Raw genomic sequence first — 15548 nt, forward strand, 5'->3', positions numbered from 1 at the left:
CAAAATGCCGATTAACGATTTATATCAGACACATATTTTATTTATTTTTTAACTAGTGTTTGCGTATCATCATTGTTGTGTTATTTATATTTTATTTCCATTTAATATAGTTTCGGTATATTAAGTTATTCACTAGTGTTGGACTTTGTGCGTTTCCGATTAAACAACGGTTTACACAATTTTATTTTGTATACAGGTACACTATATAATATGTATATATATTATGTTTATCAATGTCAAATCGTACATTGTTATTGAACATATTATAATAAAATTGTATACATTCGGACCGTAATAGCACTAACGATAATCGCATCGACAACGTCTGGCTTAATGATAGTTATAATATAAGTTTTAAAACATCAACGAGACTACGGGAGTGCATAATTAACAATAAACAATAATGCCAGATGTACCAAGTATACATATTTTACAACTCGCTCGATCAATTTACACACATAACTAAACACATCTAAACAATAACGGGTATATACTCATTATGTCTATATATGTATTTATTTTTGTTTGAAATATCTATATAAAATGGATTTACGTGCATGTACTTACGTCCTACATTGTGCATCCAACAGATCATTTTTTGCACGATAGAATAAAGACTCCTATTAAATCAAAATTTAGATAACCTACACATTACTTAAATTCTCCAATAGTTATTTATTTGCCTATAATATTACATTATATCAGTAATATAATTTTCTTTTTGGTTGAACATTTTTTAACTGCTAACGGTACAGTTTTTTTACTCCAAAGATCAAGTAACTATTTTATCTTCGCTTATTATATCTATGTGTGAAATTAGTACATTGTGAATTACGAACGTGTTTTTTTATTGAATTCAATTCAAACGATGACGAATGAACGAGAAGAAGGAAAAGAAAATGATGATATTATAAAAAAAATCTGGGCCAATTGCTCTGTATAAGTATTATGGCCGCAGCCAATACCACCAAAGGAAATGTTTCGCTATTCTTGTTATATATTATTTTCCCAGTGACGTCCATTTTGAGAGAGCGAAATAAAATGCGACAATTTTATTATGATTATTATTATTATTAACAACTTTACAGGCCAAACGCGCTGCCATGCCAGTGACTGATGACTAGTAGCACGCAAACTGTACCGATTTAAAACTATAGCTATGTTCATAGTATAATGTGTAAATTGTATACTGGAAGGGCTCAGACCCCATTGTGTTAGTATGAATGTTTTAAAATTAATCTATTCCAATTTAACCGCAGCTGGTGAATAAAACGCCTACGCCGCATTTTTTCTCGGACCATTTTTTTAAATATTTATTTTGGAAATGTATGAACAATATTATGTAACATTCGGAGTTTTTTACTCTTAATGACGTTTAATCATATGGTATGAATAAATAGACAGATTTCCAAAATATTATATACTGCATCATAGTATTATATGTTTTCTAAAAAAAATAAATTATAAAAACATATTTGTTATGTCATTTTTGTAAACATTTACTAAAAATACAATAATTTAATGATCATATTAAATTAAAAATGTACAATATTAGGTACTAAAGTTGTTTTATATTGTGCGATATTAAAGTGTAGTATTAAATTTATTTCTAATTACTTATTAATCAAAAAACTATAAAATGTATAATATCAATTACAAGTTTAGCGTTTTTATTAATTTATAATTAGCTTGAATCAAAATTATCAAAATAGAAAATTTTACTACTTAAACTATAGTTATAATTAATAACCTACAAGTTTTTTTCATTTTATAATAATTGAACTTATTTAAAATATTTAAAAAAAAAAGTTTATAGTATACAAGAAATGTGTTTTTAATCGCTACTAAAACAGTTGGATTTTAAATGGTCTTTTATTGGATAAAAAAAAATATTAACAGAACTTTCAAAATTAAGTTTGATGTAGTATAGTTCTTGTATTATACTTCAAAATAATATTTATTTAAATTAAAATTATAACTAGTAAAAAAAAAACCCTTTTGCCTCTTAGGTACTTCGCGTTACATCACGCTGTTTCCTCTACGCATCCGTTTAGTAGAATATCTCGTGTGATATGACTATATGAGTGTTTCAATTTTAAAAATATTCTCAACAGCTTTGAAAAGCGGTTACTGAATTCTATTTCTGTTCGTACGTTGCCTTGTAACTGCTCTCATAATGTTATGTACTACTCCTACCACTAATTTTTTTCGACTAATTCTTATGTACGATATTCTATGTACACTCACGTGGTATTATTCCTTAGTTGATCTTAGTCGAGTTTTGTATATTATATGGGCGGGGCAAACGTAATTGTCTCTTCGTGCATACCACATTAATAAGAAAACAAAATTGTAATATGAAAAACAAAAACTATAATGATCCTATGGCTACTTCAAATGACTGTTCAATTTTTAATACTTACAACTACTCTGTCTTTTCGTGACATCTGAAGTCTTAAGTATCTATGCTTTCAGTTTTATCTAAAAATTAAAATTAAATTAAACTTGAAGCTTGTGTTTCTAAGAGGTTAACAGTGATAATTAAAAACAAAATTAATTGTCTACTAAAACATAACATTATTTTTTTTATTATTATGCATAAAACATAATATACGTGCTTGTCCATCGTCTTATTGTTATGTGTGATAGTTAGGTATATGTAATATATTTGAATTTAATGTACGCGTGAAATTCAATTCATGTTCAAGAATTTTGCATACGTGCTTATGCTTTTATGCGCATTGCAGTCATAAATATATATGCAGACCATCATTATATAGGATATCCGGTAATAATAAAACGTGATTGATTTAACTTCAAGACCTGGAGATAGTATTGGCGTCCATAAGTACCATTTTAGAAAAGTGCCAAATAAAAATTTGTAATTAGATAATGCCATGGTAATATTTATTGAATTACAATTTCATATAATTTTTTTCCAATATGGCAAGGTGTCTTGTCTTGCCCCACCCCCCAAATGGACGCTCATAAAAGATAATATTATTTTCCATAATCTTCTCTGTATGATATAATCTGATAAATATGTCCTATCATTATTACATCATAAAATGAGTTTTGTGTATTAAGTACTATTCAAATGTCAAGTGATTATTTTTTTTCAACTATTATAACTATATATGTATATTGTATATGATTAGTTGTTATTTCGTTACTAATGAGAATTCAAAGTTATAACTGGTTAACTATCCGTTTATATATCTGAACACTACTCTGAAGCGTTCTAATTTTGAATATGAAATCAAAAACCAAATATTGTACTAAGAAAAGTAAAAAAGTAATAACTAATAATTATTGAAAAATTATAATATGATTTAACAATAAAAAAAAAAAAATTGTTACCCTTTTTCAAAAAACATTCTTAATAGTTAGGTAGGTACGATAAAATAATTATTAGTCTGTGAGTGTTATGACTTATAACCATAGCAGGCATAAAATTATGCATTTATAAGTATGTTTTGTATTCTAACTTTAAGTATGCAGATTAATGACAATTTACATATTTCATATTACAGATATAACAAACTATATAGAGGTGTCTGGCTGTCATGACGACAGATATCTCTGTGGTCCGGTGGGATCCGGCCATACAACAAGATGGAACTGGTATTGTTGAAGATTATGAATATGACGGTGGAAACTCTTCTTCCAGATTATTTGAAAGATCCAGAATTAAAGCTTTGGCTGGTAAGTTGTTCATATTTTATTAGCCTAAAAGCAGTAAAAAATAAAAACGAAAAGGACAGTTATTTTTCAAGCATGTGGTATTGAATAGGTCATAGAGACTAAAAAATAGAGAACAATGTATATGCAGTCACCCCCAATTCCAAAATAGTATTACTTATATTGTTTTTACCTTGCAGGGTTTATGTATTAATATATGGTATTAACTGTGTTTTTTAGATGAAAGAGAAAGTGTCCAGAAAAAAACCTTTCAAAAATGGGTGAATTCACACTTGGTTCGGGTACACTCTCGAATCGGAGATTTATACATAGACCTCAGAGATGGAAAAATGCTTATAAAACTATTGGAAGTTCTTTCTGGAGAACGATTGGTAACAACTAAACAAAATTAAAATAAGTATTTTTATTACTCAATTTTTAACTTGATTATTTGTATATAGCCAAAACCTACCAAGGGAAAAATGAGAATACATTGTTTAGAAAATGTAGATAAAGCTTTGCAATTTTTAAAAGACCAGAGAGTACATTTGGAAAACATGGGTTCTCATGATATTGTTGATGGAAATCCAAGACTTTCGTTGGGTCTTATATGGACAATTATCCTTAGATTCCAAGTATGTAATAACTTCAATTTCTGCTATTTAATATTATATTTACAGAAAATATACTTTATCTAATGTTATATTTAAATTTAATTTTAGATTCAAGACATTACCATTGAAGAAACTGACAATAAAGAGACAAAATCTGCGAAAGATGCTTTACTTTTGTGGTGCCAAATGAAAACAGCTGGTTATCACAATGTCAATGTTCGCAATTTCACAACTTCCTGGCGAGATGGTCTCGCATTTAATGCAATTATTCACAAACATCGCCCTGATCTTGTACAATTTGAAAAACTTAGCAAAACTAATGCCATGCACAACTTGAATAATGCATTCAACACAGCTGAAGACAAATTAGGAATTGTAAAATTATTGGATGCTGAAGATGTGTTTGTTGAACAACCAGATGAAAAATCAATTATTACATATGTTGTTACATACTATCATTACTTCAGTAAAATGAAACAAGAAACGGTTCAAGGAAAAAGAATTGGTCGTGTTGTTGGAATAGCTATGGAAAATGAACGTACAGCCCAAGAATATGAGCGTTTAACTAGTGACTTATTACAATGGATCAAGCAGACAAAAGAATCATTAGCTGAGAGGAAATTCTTAAATTCTTTGAATGGTGTTCAACAGCAATTACAACAATTTAACAATTATAGGACTGTCGAAAAACCCCCAAAATTTGTCGAAAAAGGAAATTTGGAAGTGTTACTTTTCACATTACAGTCTAAAATGAGAGCTAATAATCAAAAACCATATACACCCAAAGAAGGAAAAATGATTTCAGATATTAATAAGGCCTGGGAACAATTAGAAAAAGCAGAACATGAAAGGGAGTTGGCTTTAAGAGAAGAAATTATAAGACAAGAAAAACTTGAACAGCTGGCTCAAAGATTTAATAGAAAAGCAAGCATGAGAGAGACATGGTTAAGTGAAAATCAACGGCTAGTTTCTCAGGTTAGTTTTTAACTAAATCAACATTTTACATAAAATCTTTAAAAACAAAAAATTAATGAGTGCTTTTATAATGCTTACAGGATAATTTTGGTTTGGATTTGGCAGCTGTAGAAGCAGCTGCAAAAAAGCACGAAGCTATCGAAACAGATATATTTGCATATGAAGAAAGAGTAGAAGCAGTTGTGACTGTAGCACAAGAATTGGAAACAGAGGACTATCATGATATTGTCCGTATAAATGCTAGGTAAATTTTAATTTAAATATAATTTTTAATTAATTGCTTATCGTATAACTTTATTTTTTTTTAGAAAAGACAATGTTCTTCGTTTATGGAATTATCTTCTTGAACTCCTGAAAGCCCGTCGTCACCGTCTAGAGTTGTCATTACAATTACAGCAAAACTTCCAAGAAATGCTATACATATTGGATTCTATGGAAGAATTGAAGATGAGACTTTTGTCTGATGATTATGGCAAACACTTGATGGGAGTTGAAGATCTTCTTCAAAAGCACAGTCTCGTAGAGGCTGACATCAATGTTTTAGGAGAAAGAGTAAAAAGCGTTGTGCAACACTCACAACGTTTCTTGGATGAAGAAAATACAGAAGGCTATAGACCCTGTGATCCAGCTGTTATTATTGAAAGAGTTCAAGAACTTGAGGACGCTTATAGTGAATTGGTTAAATTGGCTGTTGAAAGACGTGCTCGTCTTGAAGAAAGCAGAAAATTATGGCAATTTTATTGGGATATGGCTGATGAAGAAAATTGGATCAAGGAAAAAGAACAAATTGTTTCTGCTGGAGATATTGGTCATGACTTGACCACTATTAATCTGTTGCTTTCAAAACATAAAGTAATATAAATACTTGTAAATATTTAACAATTATTACTGACTATTGTTTATTATTTATCAGGCACTTGAGAATGAAATACAGAGTCATGAAAGTCAATTGCTTGAAGTGGTTAAGGTCGGAGAAGATTTGATCAATAGTAACCATTTTGGTGCCGACCGTATACAGGAACGAGTATCCAGTACACATTCCATGTGGGAACATTTAATCGGTTTATCCAAACAAAGACGTAAGCGTTTGGAAGATGCAGTCGATTATCACCAGGTAATTAATTTTTTTTTCTCACTAGTGGCTATTTAAATATTTTATGTAATATTTCTTGGAAAATAATTTCACATTTCAAATTATTAAGAATTTATTCAAGAGTTATCTTCAACATTTTTGTGACATACAATTAAATTTTGTATCATTTTAAAATAGTGGTTTGCTGATGCCGATGACGTTGACATTTGGATGTTAGATACTCTCAGATTAGTGTCTTCTGAAGATGTTGGCCGGGATGAAGCTAATGTCCAATCATTATTAAAGAAACACAAAGAGGTATTTGTTATTTATTTTATATATTTTATTGTTAACTTCTTATATATTTATACAATTTCTTTCATGCTATTCATAGGTCAGTGAAGAACTTAAATCCTACTCACAAACTGTTGAAGCATTACGCTCTCAAGCTAATCAGTTAAGTGCTGAACCAGGTGCACCAACAAGTGGCCCTGAAGTAAATGAGCGTATGTCATCAATTGACAAACGCTACAAAGAATTGGTTGAATTAGCCAAACTTCGACACCAGAGACTCTTGGATGCTCTCTCTTTGTACAAGCTTTTCAGTGAAGCTGATGCTGTACAACAATGGATTGGAGAAAAGGTAATTGTAAAAAAAAAAGAAAATATGATATCTTAACTTAAATTTATAATGTTATGCCTAAAATATATTTTTTTTGAACTTAAGAACCGTATGTTGGAAACCATGAGCCCTGGAAAGGACATAGAAGATGTTGAAATAATGAAGCATCGTTACGATGGTTTTGATAAAGAAATGAATTCAAACGCATCACGAGTTGCAGTTGTGAATCAATTAGCACGGCAATTACTTCATGTTGAACATCCCAACTCAGATGAAATCGTTAACAGACAAAACAATGTAAGCCATAACATTCGTGTAGTTTTTATTCAGAAATAAATTCAAATAATTTGTTTATAGTTGAATCATGAATGGGCTGATTTACGAGATAAGGCTGAAGCGAAACGTGACCAACTCAATTCTGCTCATGGTGTACAAACTTTCCATATCGAATGTAGAGAAACTATTTCATGGATTGAAGATAAAAAGAGAATTTTACAATCTACTGACAGTCTAGAAATGGACCTTACTGGTATAATGACATTACAGGTAAAATAAGTTTATTCTTTTTATTGCTGTATAAAAAAGTTATATAATTATTTATGCTATTTATTATAGCGTCGTTTATCTGGCATGGAAAGAGACTTAGCTGCCATTCAAGCCAAATTAGACTCATTAGAATCTGAAGCGCAATTGAATGAAAAAGAACATCCTGAAGAAGCTGCTGTTATCCGAGAAAGAATAGAAACCATCCAAAAAGATTGGGAAGAATTAACACAAATGGTAATAAAATAAACTTTTCATTTGAATTAAAAATAATTTATTTATTATAATTTTGCAGTTGAAAGAAAGAGATTCTAAACTAGAAGAAGCTGGTGATCTTCATCGTTTCCTACGTGACTTAGACCACTTCCAAGTTTGGTTAACTAAAACTCAAACTGATGTTGCTTCAGAAGATATCCCCTCTTCATTATCAGATGCTGAGAAACTTCTTTCCCAACATCAAGCAATTCGTGAAGAAATTGATAATTACACTGCTGATTATACTCAAATGATGGAGTATGGAGAAAAAGTTACAGCTGTAAGTAAAACTATTTATTATAAAATTTATTAAGCGTGTAATGTATAATTTAATTTTTAGGAACCTGGAACACAAGACGATCCTCAGTATATGTTCTTGCGAGAGAGGCTCAAGGCTTTGCGTGATGGATGGCAAGAATTGCACAAGATGTGGGAGAATAGACAACAACTTCTTTCTAAGTCACTCAATCTACAAATGTTTAACCGTGATGCTCGTCAAGCTGAAGTATTACTTTCTCAACAAGAACATGCTTTATCTAAAGATGAAGTCCCAGTAAGTTAAAATATTCTCATATGATTAAAAAATAGATATTTTTTATTATTATTTTTTATTTTTTTGTTTAGTCAAATCTTGAACATGCTGAAAACTTGATTAAACGTAATGAAGCTTTCATGACCACAATGGAAGCTAATGAAGACAAAATTAATGCTGTCACTCAATTTGCTAATAAACTAGTCGATGAAGACCATTTCGAAGCCGATAAAATTAAAAAGAAAGCAGCTTCCATTCAAGAACGTCGAGATGCAAATCGTGAGAAAGCCCAAGAACTTATGGATCAACTTAAAGATCAATTACAACTTCACCAATTTCTCCAAGATTCTGATGAATTACAACAATGGATACAAGAAAAGAAATTTACTGCTCAAGATGAAACCTACCGAAGTGCTAAGACAGTACATAGCAAATGGACTCGCCATCAAGCATTTGAAGCTGAAATTGCATCCAATAAAGATAGATTAGATAGAGTACAGCAATCAGGAGAGGAATTAATGAAAGAGAAACCCGAATTGGCCCAAATAATTCAACCAAAAATATCTGAAATGTTAGGTCAATTTGATGATCTTGAAAAAACTACAAAAGAAAAAGGTGAACGTTTGTTTGATACTAATAGAGAAGTTCTCATTCATCAAACTTGTGAAGATATTGATTCATGGATGGATGACCTAGAAAAACAAATTGAAGCAGCTGATACTGGAACTGATTTGGCTTCTGTCAATATACTTATGCAAAAACAACAGATGATTGAAACTCAAATGGCTGTAAAAGCTAAACAAGTTGTTGAATTAGAAACACAAGCTGAATATTTAAAAAAGACTGTTCCTGAGAAAGTTGAAACAATTATTCCAAAGAAGACTAAAGTAGAAGAACGATTTGAACAACTTAAGGAACCATTGAAAGTAAGGCAAAGACAACTAGAGAAAAAGAAAGAAGCATTCCAATTTAGACGAGATGTTGAAGATGAAAAATTGTGGATTGCTGAAAAAACTCCAATGGCTACATCTACTGAGTATGGAAATAGTTTGTTCAATGTCAATATGTTACAAAAGAAAAATCAAGTAAGAGAATTGACTTTTAAATACTATTAGTATTTTTATTATTATAAATTATTAATCATTATTTTTAATTTTTAATTTTATATTTGTATTTTAGTCTTTGGGTAATGAAATTGATAACCATGAGCACCGCATTAATCTTGTCTGTGGCAATGGTCAAAAGTTAATTGACGAAGGACATGAAGATGCTTCACAATTCACAGACCTCATACATGACTTAACTCAGCGCTGGCAACAACTTCAACAAGCTGTTGAACATCGTAGAAAAATGTTACTTCAATCTGAAAAGGCCCAACAAGTATGTTGGATGATCATATTAAAATTAATTTTTAAAGCATTTCAAACTAAACAATATTTTTAAATTCATTTACAGTACTTCTTCGACGCCAGCGAAGCAGAAAGTTGGATGGGTGAACAAGAATTATATATGATGGTGGAAGACCGTGGAAAAGATCAGATTTCAGCACAAAACTTAAAAAAGAAACACGAATCTTTAGAATTAGCTGTTGATAATTATGCTGATACAATTAGACAATTAGGTGAAACTGCTCGCCAACTTACAAGTGAAATGCATCCTGAAAGTGACCAAATAGCTGTAAAACAATCTCAAGTAGATAAATTGTATGCGGGACTAAAGGATTTGGCTGGAGAACGTAGAGCTAAATTAGATGAAGCTTTGAAACTATTTATGTTACACCGTGAAGTTGATGATTTAGAACAATGGATTGCTGAACGTGAAATTGTTGCTGGTTCACATGAACTTGGCCAGGATTATGACCATGTCACTGTTAGTTATTTTTTTGTTTTCTTAATTTTTTTAATGTGCAACTTGTATTATATTTTTAAAAATTATTATCATTTTATAGTTGTTGTGGGAGAGATTTAAGGAATTTGCTCATGATACTGAAGCAACAGGTAGTGAACGTGTAGCAACAGTTAATGGTATTGCTGATCAGCTTATCAACATTGGTCACAGTGACTCAGCTACCATTGCTGAATGGAAGGATAGTCTAAATGAACAATGGCAAGATTTACTAGAACTAATCGAAACTAGAACACAAGTAAACAACTAATATATATTTTTTTATTATTTGTTACTAAATGTTACTATTTCTTTAGATGTTGGTTGCTTCACGAGAACTACATAAATTCTTCCACGATTGCAAGGATATGGTTAGCCGTATTGCAGAGAAAAGTCATGAAATGTCTGAAGATCTTGGTCGTGATGCTGGATCCGTTCACACATTACAACGTAAACATCAAAGTTTCTTACAAGATTTACATACACTCAGCACTCAGGTTCAAACTATCAGCGAGGATTCTGCTCGATTACAATCATCATATGCTGGTGATAAGGCTAAAGAAATTACTGGACGAGAAGCAGAAGTTGTAAACGCTTGGGCTGCTTTACAATCGGAATGTGAATTACGTAAACAAAAATTAGCTGACACTGGTGATTTACATAAATTCTTTAACATGGTCAGAACCTTAACCTTGTGGATGGACGACGTTGTTAGACAAATGAATACATCAGAAAAACCAAGGTAATTATATCTTAACTTTTAAAATTTATTTGGCATATTATAACTTTCATCAATATTTTTTAGGGATGTCAGTGGAGTAGAACTATTGATGAATAATCACCAAAGTTTAAAAGCAGAAATTGACACCAGAGAAGATAATTTCACAGCTTGCATTTCCTTAGGAAAAGAATTACTTTCAAGAAATCATTACGCTTCTAATGAAGTAAATAATTATTTGATTTAAATAAATAAGTTTATTTATTTTTGTTTATAAATTGTTTGATTTTTTTAGATCAAAGATAAATTAATGTTATTGAATACCCAGAGAAATTCATTATTGAATAGGTGGGAAGAACGATGGGAAAATCTTCAATTAAGTTAGTTTTTGGTACAATTATTATTATATATATTATTGTAATATTAAATGTTTATTTTATAGTTTTGGAAGTATATCAATTTGCGAGAGACGCTGCAGTTGCTGAAGCATGGTTATTAGCCCAAGAACCATATATTATGAGTCTGGAATTAGGAGTAAGTTAATTTTAACCAACTTTTTCATTAAAAACTTTAATACTATAACTATTAACTATTGAAAATTTTGTAATAGATGACTATTGATCAAGTGGAAAATTTGATAAAAAAACATGAAGCATTTGAAAAGTCAGCCATAGCACAAGAAGAGAGGTTCTGTGCTTTAGAACGATTGACGACTGTATGAATAAATATTAAATTAAAATTAAAAATAAATAATTATTTTAATAATATTTTAAATGTTATGATACATTTAGTTTGAATTGAAAGAAATCCAACGTAGAAAAGAAGAAGAAGAACGAAAACGCCAAGAAGAGTTAGCTAAACAAGCAGCTCAAGCAGAAGCTGAAGCAGCTGAAAAAGCTGCGTATGTTAAAAATTATTTGTACACTTTTAACTAGAAATATATTTGTTTGTTTAAAAAATAAAAATCTATATTTTGCTTATATTTTACAGTGCGGAAGAAGCATCAGAAGCTGATGGAAAACAAGCTAAAGATGGTGAAGGTCGTCCTGGTAAGTTAGCTTTTGTGATTCTAGTTTTTAGTTACAATAACCATAATAATGCATGCAAAATAATGGGTGTAAAATAAGTGGTAAAAGTATGTGGTGGTGCTTAGTCAAATTAAAACACTAATTTCTAAATAATAATAATTATATTATTATTTTAAAATCATGGTAAAAATATTAATTTTAAAATATTATAAAATAAATATAATGTATAGAACTATAGATAATAGTTAATTAACTGTTAAATTTATAAATTTTCAATGAAAATATTTATAATTTATTTTAATCTAAGTACCATTAAACAATATACATATTTTATACAATATATTTGTTGGTGGATGAAAATTTATTAAAATATAAATATGTATAATTTTGTAAAAAAAAAAGTATAATATACATATATATAAATAAAATAACAAATTAATCATGCACTTGAGGGTTGTTGATATATATATTGTAATATATTTATTGTTTATAAATACCAATTATTATAATGCATAGAAAATGGGATCAAACGAATGATGTGATGTAAATAAACACAATAATGGTTTTAAAGCTATTGCAAATTATTTATACACAATATAATATATTTGCATCTGTTTGATTTCATAATTTATCATGTAAATGTATAATACAAATATAATTATAATATGTGTATAGAAATATTTAAAGTTTAAATTAATATCTATATTCTGTGTAAAAAAAAAAATAAAGTTATGTTGTATAAATTGAAATATTTAGTAGGGAACTTGAAATTCGAAAAACAATATTTACACATGTATAATATGAACATATTGTTTTTCTGTTATTTGCACGCTTGCATTCTCTAAATCTAACATTAGCGTCAATACGTAAACCTCCACCCACTAACCTCGCACTGACATCGCCCATCGAAAAACCGACCGCAGGTCAGTTAATTTAATATAAAACAAATTTAATATTTTTTTAGAAAATTTTTATTTTATTATATTATAAACTATTTTGCATGCATTTTACTTGACTTTGTTGAAATGTACCATGGATATATTATATAGAACGGCGCTATGCTATTGCATGACTCTCTAATATAATTCAAATTGTAGTAATAGCGATAACTTATTATTTTTTTGGCATGAAGTTGAATTGAAAGTGTTTGTTATTAACATTTGTAGTGCATGAGAGCTCTGCATCGAGTAGGAAGAGCATTGCCAGTCCCGCCGCGCCCGCAGGGGTCGCTAGATCCGCATCTACGTTACCCTCAAGTAAGTATTTCAGCTATTTCAAGCTTGCTTTTATTTTAATTATATTTATATTTTTGTAATTTTCGAAGTTTAATCGTTAGCATGTGGACGTGCTTTCTCATGCTCTGGCATGATAGTATGTGCGATGACGATTATTTTTTAGTTTGCTTGTTTTGTAAAAGTATTTCTGTTTGTGTGTGTATTTTGAAAACGTAGCTTCGCGAAGCCAATTAGTCAAAGACCGCAACAAGGACAGGTCGCGCTCAAAATCACCGTTCCGCAGTTTCCGGTGGAAAAAATCACCGCAAAAGACCCCGTTGTCTGCTGTGTCTGCTAGTGACGACGAGGCCACCGTTGAACCGACTTCAGGTATTGTAGTCTTAAACATGATGCGAAGGTATCCATCGTATGTATACTTGCTTGTGTGTAAGTCTTGTGCATGGTCATAAGCTATACAATTTTATACAACGATTAGCATGGTGTGGAAAATGGAAGTTATATACGTAGACACGGGAATATGCCGTGTACGGTGTCCATCCATTACATTTGTTTTAATAGTTCCCTGTTGAACGTTGTTACAGATCAATCAGCCACCGAAGCTGATGGTGAAATTCTAGAAGGAATACTCAACAGGAAACACGAATGGGAATCTACCACAAAAAAAGCGTCCAACAGGTAAAAGATGCTCACTATTTATAATTAATTTTTATGCGCTGAACATTTGATATTTTTTAACTCGCATATAAATAATGAAAATTTCTCTGGAAACGTTATTGTTATTTAACCTGTTTGTTTGTGTTTTATCTTATTATGATGATTATAAAATAATGATAATGGATCACTAATAATCACTACTCGCAATAATTTCTGATTCACGTACCTATATTCATATTCTACAGCAGTGTAGTTATGTGTTCAACGAATGCGACGTTGCGTCTCAAAACCGTTGACTTTTAATGGTTTTTTTTGTTTTACTCGCCTTTTTTATTTTTGAGCGCTATAAATATCATTTAGACCCCTTCCCGAACTCCTCCCTCGTATCATATAATAACGTGTAAAAATATTACATCAACCTAACCCACCCTTTCTCCGTAGATCTTGGGACAAGGTGTTCGTGTGCGTGCAGGGCACGACCTTGGCGTTCTACAAGGACGCCAAGACGGCCAAGACATCGCCGGAGACGTACTTCAAGGGCGAGGCGCCCATCGACCTGCACGGCGGCACGGCCGACGTGGCCACCGACTACACCAAGAAGAAGTTCGTGTTGCGCGCCAAGCTGGCCAGCGGGGCCGAGTTCCTGTTCCAGGCGCGCAACGAGGCCGAGATGCGCCAGTGGGTGAGCACGCTGAAGAACGTGTGCGAACAGGACGCGGCCGGCACGCAGTCCCGGTCCCAGACGCTGCCCGCGGTCGGCGACAAACGCGACGAGCCCAAGCGCCGCAGCTTCTTCACGCTGAAGAAGGTGTGAGGTGGACCGTCGTAGAGACGGCTATAGCTCCCCATCACCCAAATCCAAAATCGGTGTCGTTTGCGCGATCGTATTTTTTTGTTTTTTTATTTCACGACCCGAACACGCATTCACTTCAAACACACACACACTTACACACACGCTGCCTCCGCCGACTCTCTCGTCGTATTATATTATTTAATAAGTAGTAATTAATAATAATAATAATATCGTCTTTTTCCTCACGCCGCGCGCGCGTCTCTTATATAAAATTTTTTATTTTAATTCGATTTTTATATCGTTTCCAACGCCGTTCGTGTGTGTATAGGTATATTATATGTACCTTTTTAACTGCCTTACATTGTATTATCATCGTCGACGACAGCTATTTGTAATAATAAGAAGAATTATACTATATACATTATATTTTATTCCTTTATACTCGCTTTGAAAATGAAACGTATATATATATGTATATGTATGTATATGTGTGTGTACCTACTCGAAAAGAGTCAGTTCCCGACGACAACGTTAGGTTTTTGTTTTTTCACTTCACACCAACGTTTTATTATTATTTTATATATATATATATATTTCTATTCTATGTGTATACCAATATTAACCAAAACAATATATAATGAATGTTTAGTTTTTTTTTTTAATTTATTTTAGATCCTAGAGATGTTTTATTTATTTACTGTATTTTTATTTATTTATTTATTTTTTTTTTTAACGCCTATTTACACCCGTTTAATACCTAATTTATTTATAAAAAAAACTCTTTTAAGCTATAATATTTAATTGACACGTTGTTCATATTAAAGTATTATTTTTGTTATAAATTTAAAATAACAGTAACGCCCTGGTCGATTAAATATATTAATGAATAAAATATATTTAGAGCAATTTTAGAATTTTTAAGAATTTTTATTAATTAAATTT

The 15548-nt window shown here is 31.0% G+C and overlaps 2 protein-coding genes across 6 annotated transcripts in view; both read left to right on the forward strand.

Moving 5' to 3' along the window:
* The window catches only part of LOC126549423 (uncharacterized), a 4889-nt gene extending 3765 nt beyond the window's left edge, over positions 1-1124 (forward strand). The window contains exon 2 of the mRNA XM_050198554.1: positions 1089-1124. Coding sequence (XP_050054511.1) covers positions 1089-1124 — 36 coding nt within the window. The remainder of the gene's footprint in view (positions 1-1088) is intronic.
* A 2409-nt stretch (positions 1125-3533) lies between these two features.
* On the forward strand, positions 3534-15513 carry LOC114119534 (spectrin beta chain). 5 transcript variants are annotated; one of them, XM_027981115.2, is made up of 29 exons: positions 3534-3705; positions 3922-4073; positions 4143-4316; positions 4404-5270; positions 5351-5514; positions 5579-6122; positions 6184-6384; positions 6541-6660; positions 6737-6985; positions 7070-7261; positions 7322-7510; positions 7580-7744; positions 7803-8042; positions 8103-8315; positions 8387-9379; positions 9474-9674; positions 9750-10163; positions 10243-10437; positions 10496-10920; positions 10984-11122; positions 11192-11276; positions 11339-11430; positions 11507-11611; positions 11688-11797; positions 11887-11945; positions 13091-13180; positions 13376-13528; positions 13741-13834; positions 14255-15513. In XM_027981115.2, the coding sequence occupies exons 1-29, from the start codon at positions 3567-3569 to the stop codon at positions 14625-14627; spliced, it is 7137 nt and encodes a 2378-aa protein (XP_027836916.2). In that variant the 5' UTR covers positions 3534-3566; the 3' UTR covers positions 14628-15513. The 5 variants fall into 5 exon arrangements, with proteins under 5 accessions (XP_027836916.2, XP_050053956.1, XP_050053955.1 ...); XM_050197999.1 differs by lacking the exons at positions 13091-13180; positions 13376-13528 and adding an exon at positions 12782-12847; XM_050197998.1 differs by lacking the exon at positions 13376-13528.
* Positions 15514-15548: the final 35 nt, after the last annotated feature.

This window comes from Aphis gossypii, chromosome 1 (genome assembly GCF_020184175.1).
Source record: "Aphis gossypii isolate Hap1 chromosome 1, ASM2018417v2, whole genome shotgun sequence".
NCBI lineage: Eukaryota > Metazoa > Arthropoda > Insecta > Hemiptera > Aphididae > Aphis > Aphis gossypii.

Bases quoted from the DNA above. Each gene is read 5' to 3' on its own strand.
- LOC114119534 (XM_027981115.2), top strand. From the start codon at position 3,567: ATGACGACAGATATCTCTGTGGTCCGGTGGGATCCGGCCATACAACAA. The intron at 6,385-6,540 runs GTAATTAATTTT...ATTTTAAAATAG, and splicing joins ATGCAGTCGATTATCACCAG to TGGTTTGCTGATGCCGATGA. The intron at 11,798-11,886 runs GTATGTTAAAAA...TATATTTTACAG, and splicing joins GAAGCAGCTGAAAAAGCTGC to TGCGGAAGAAGCATCAGAAG.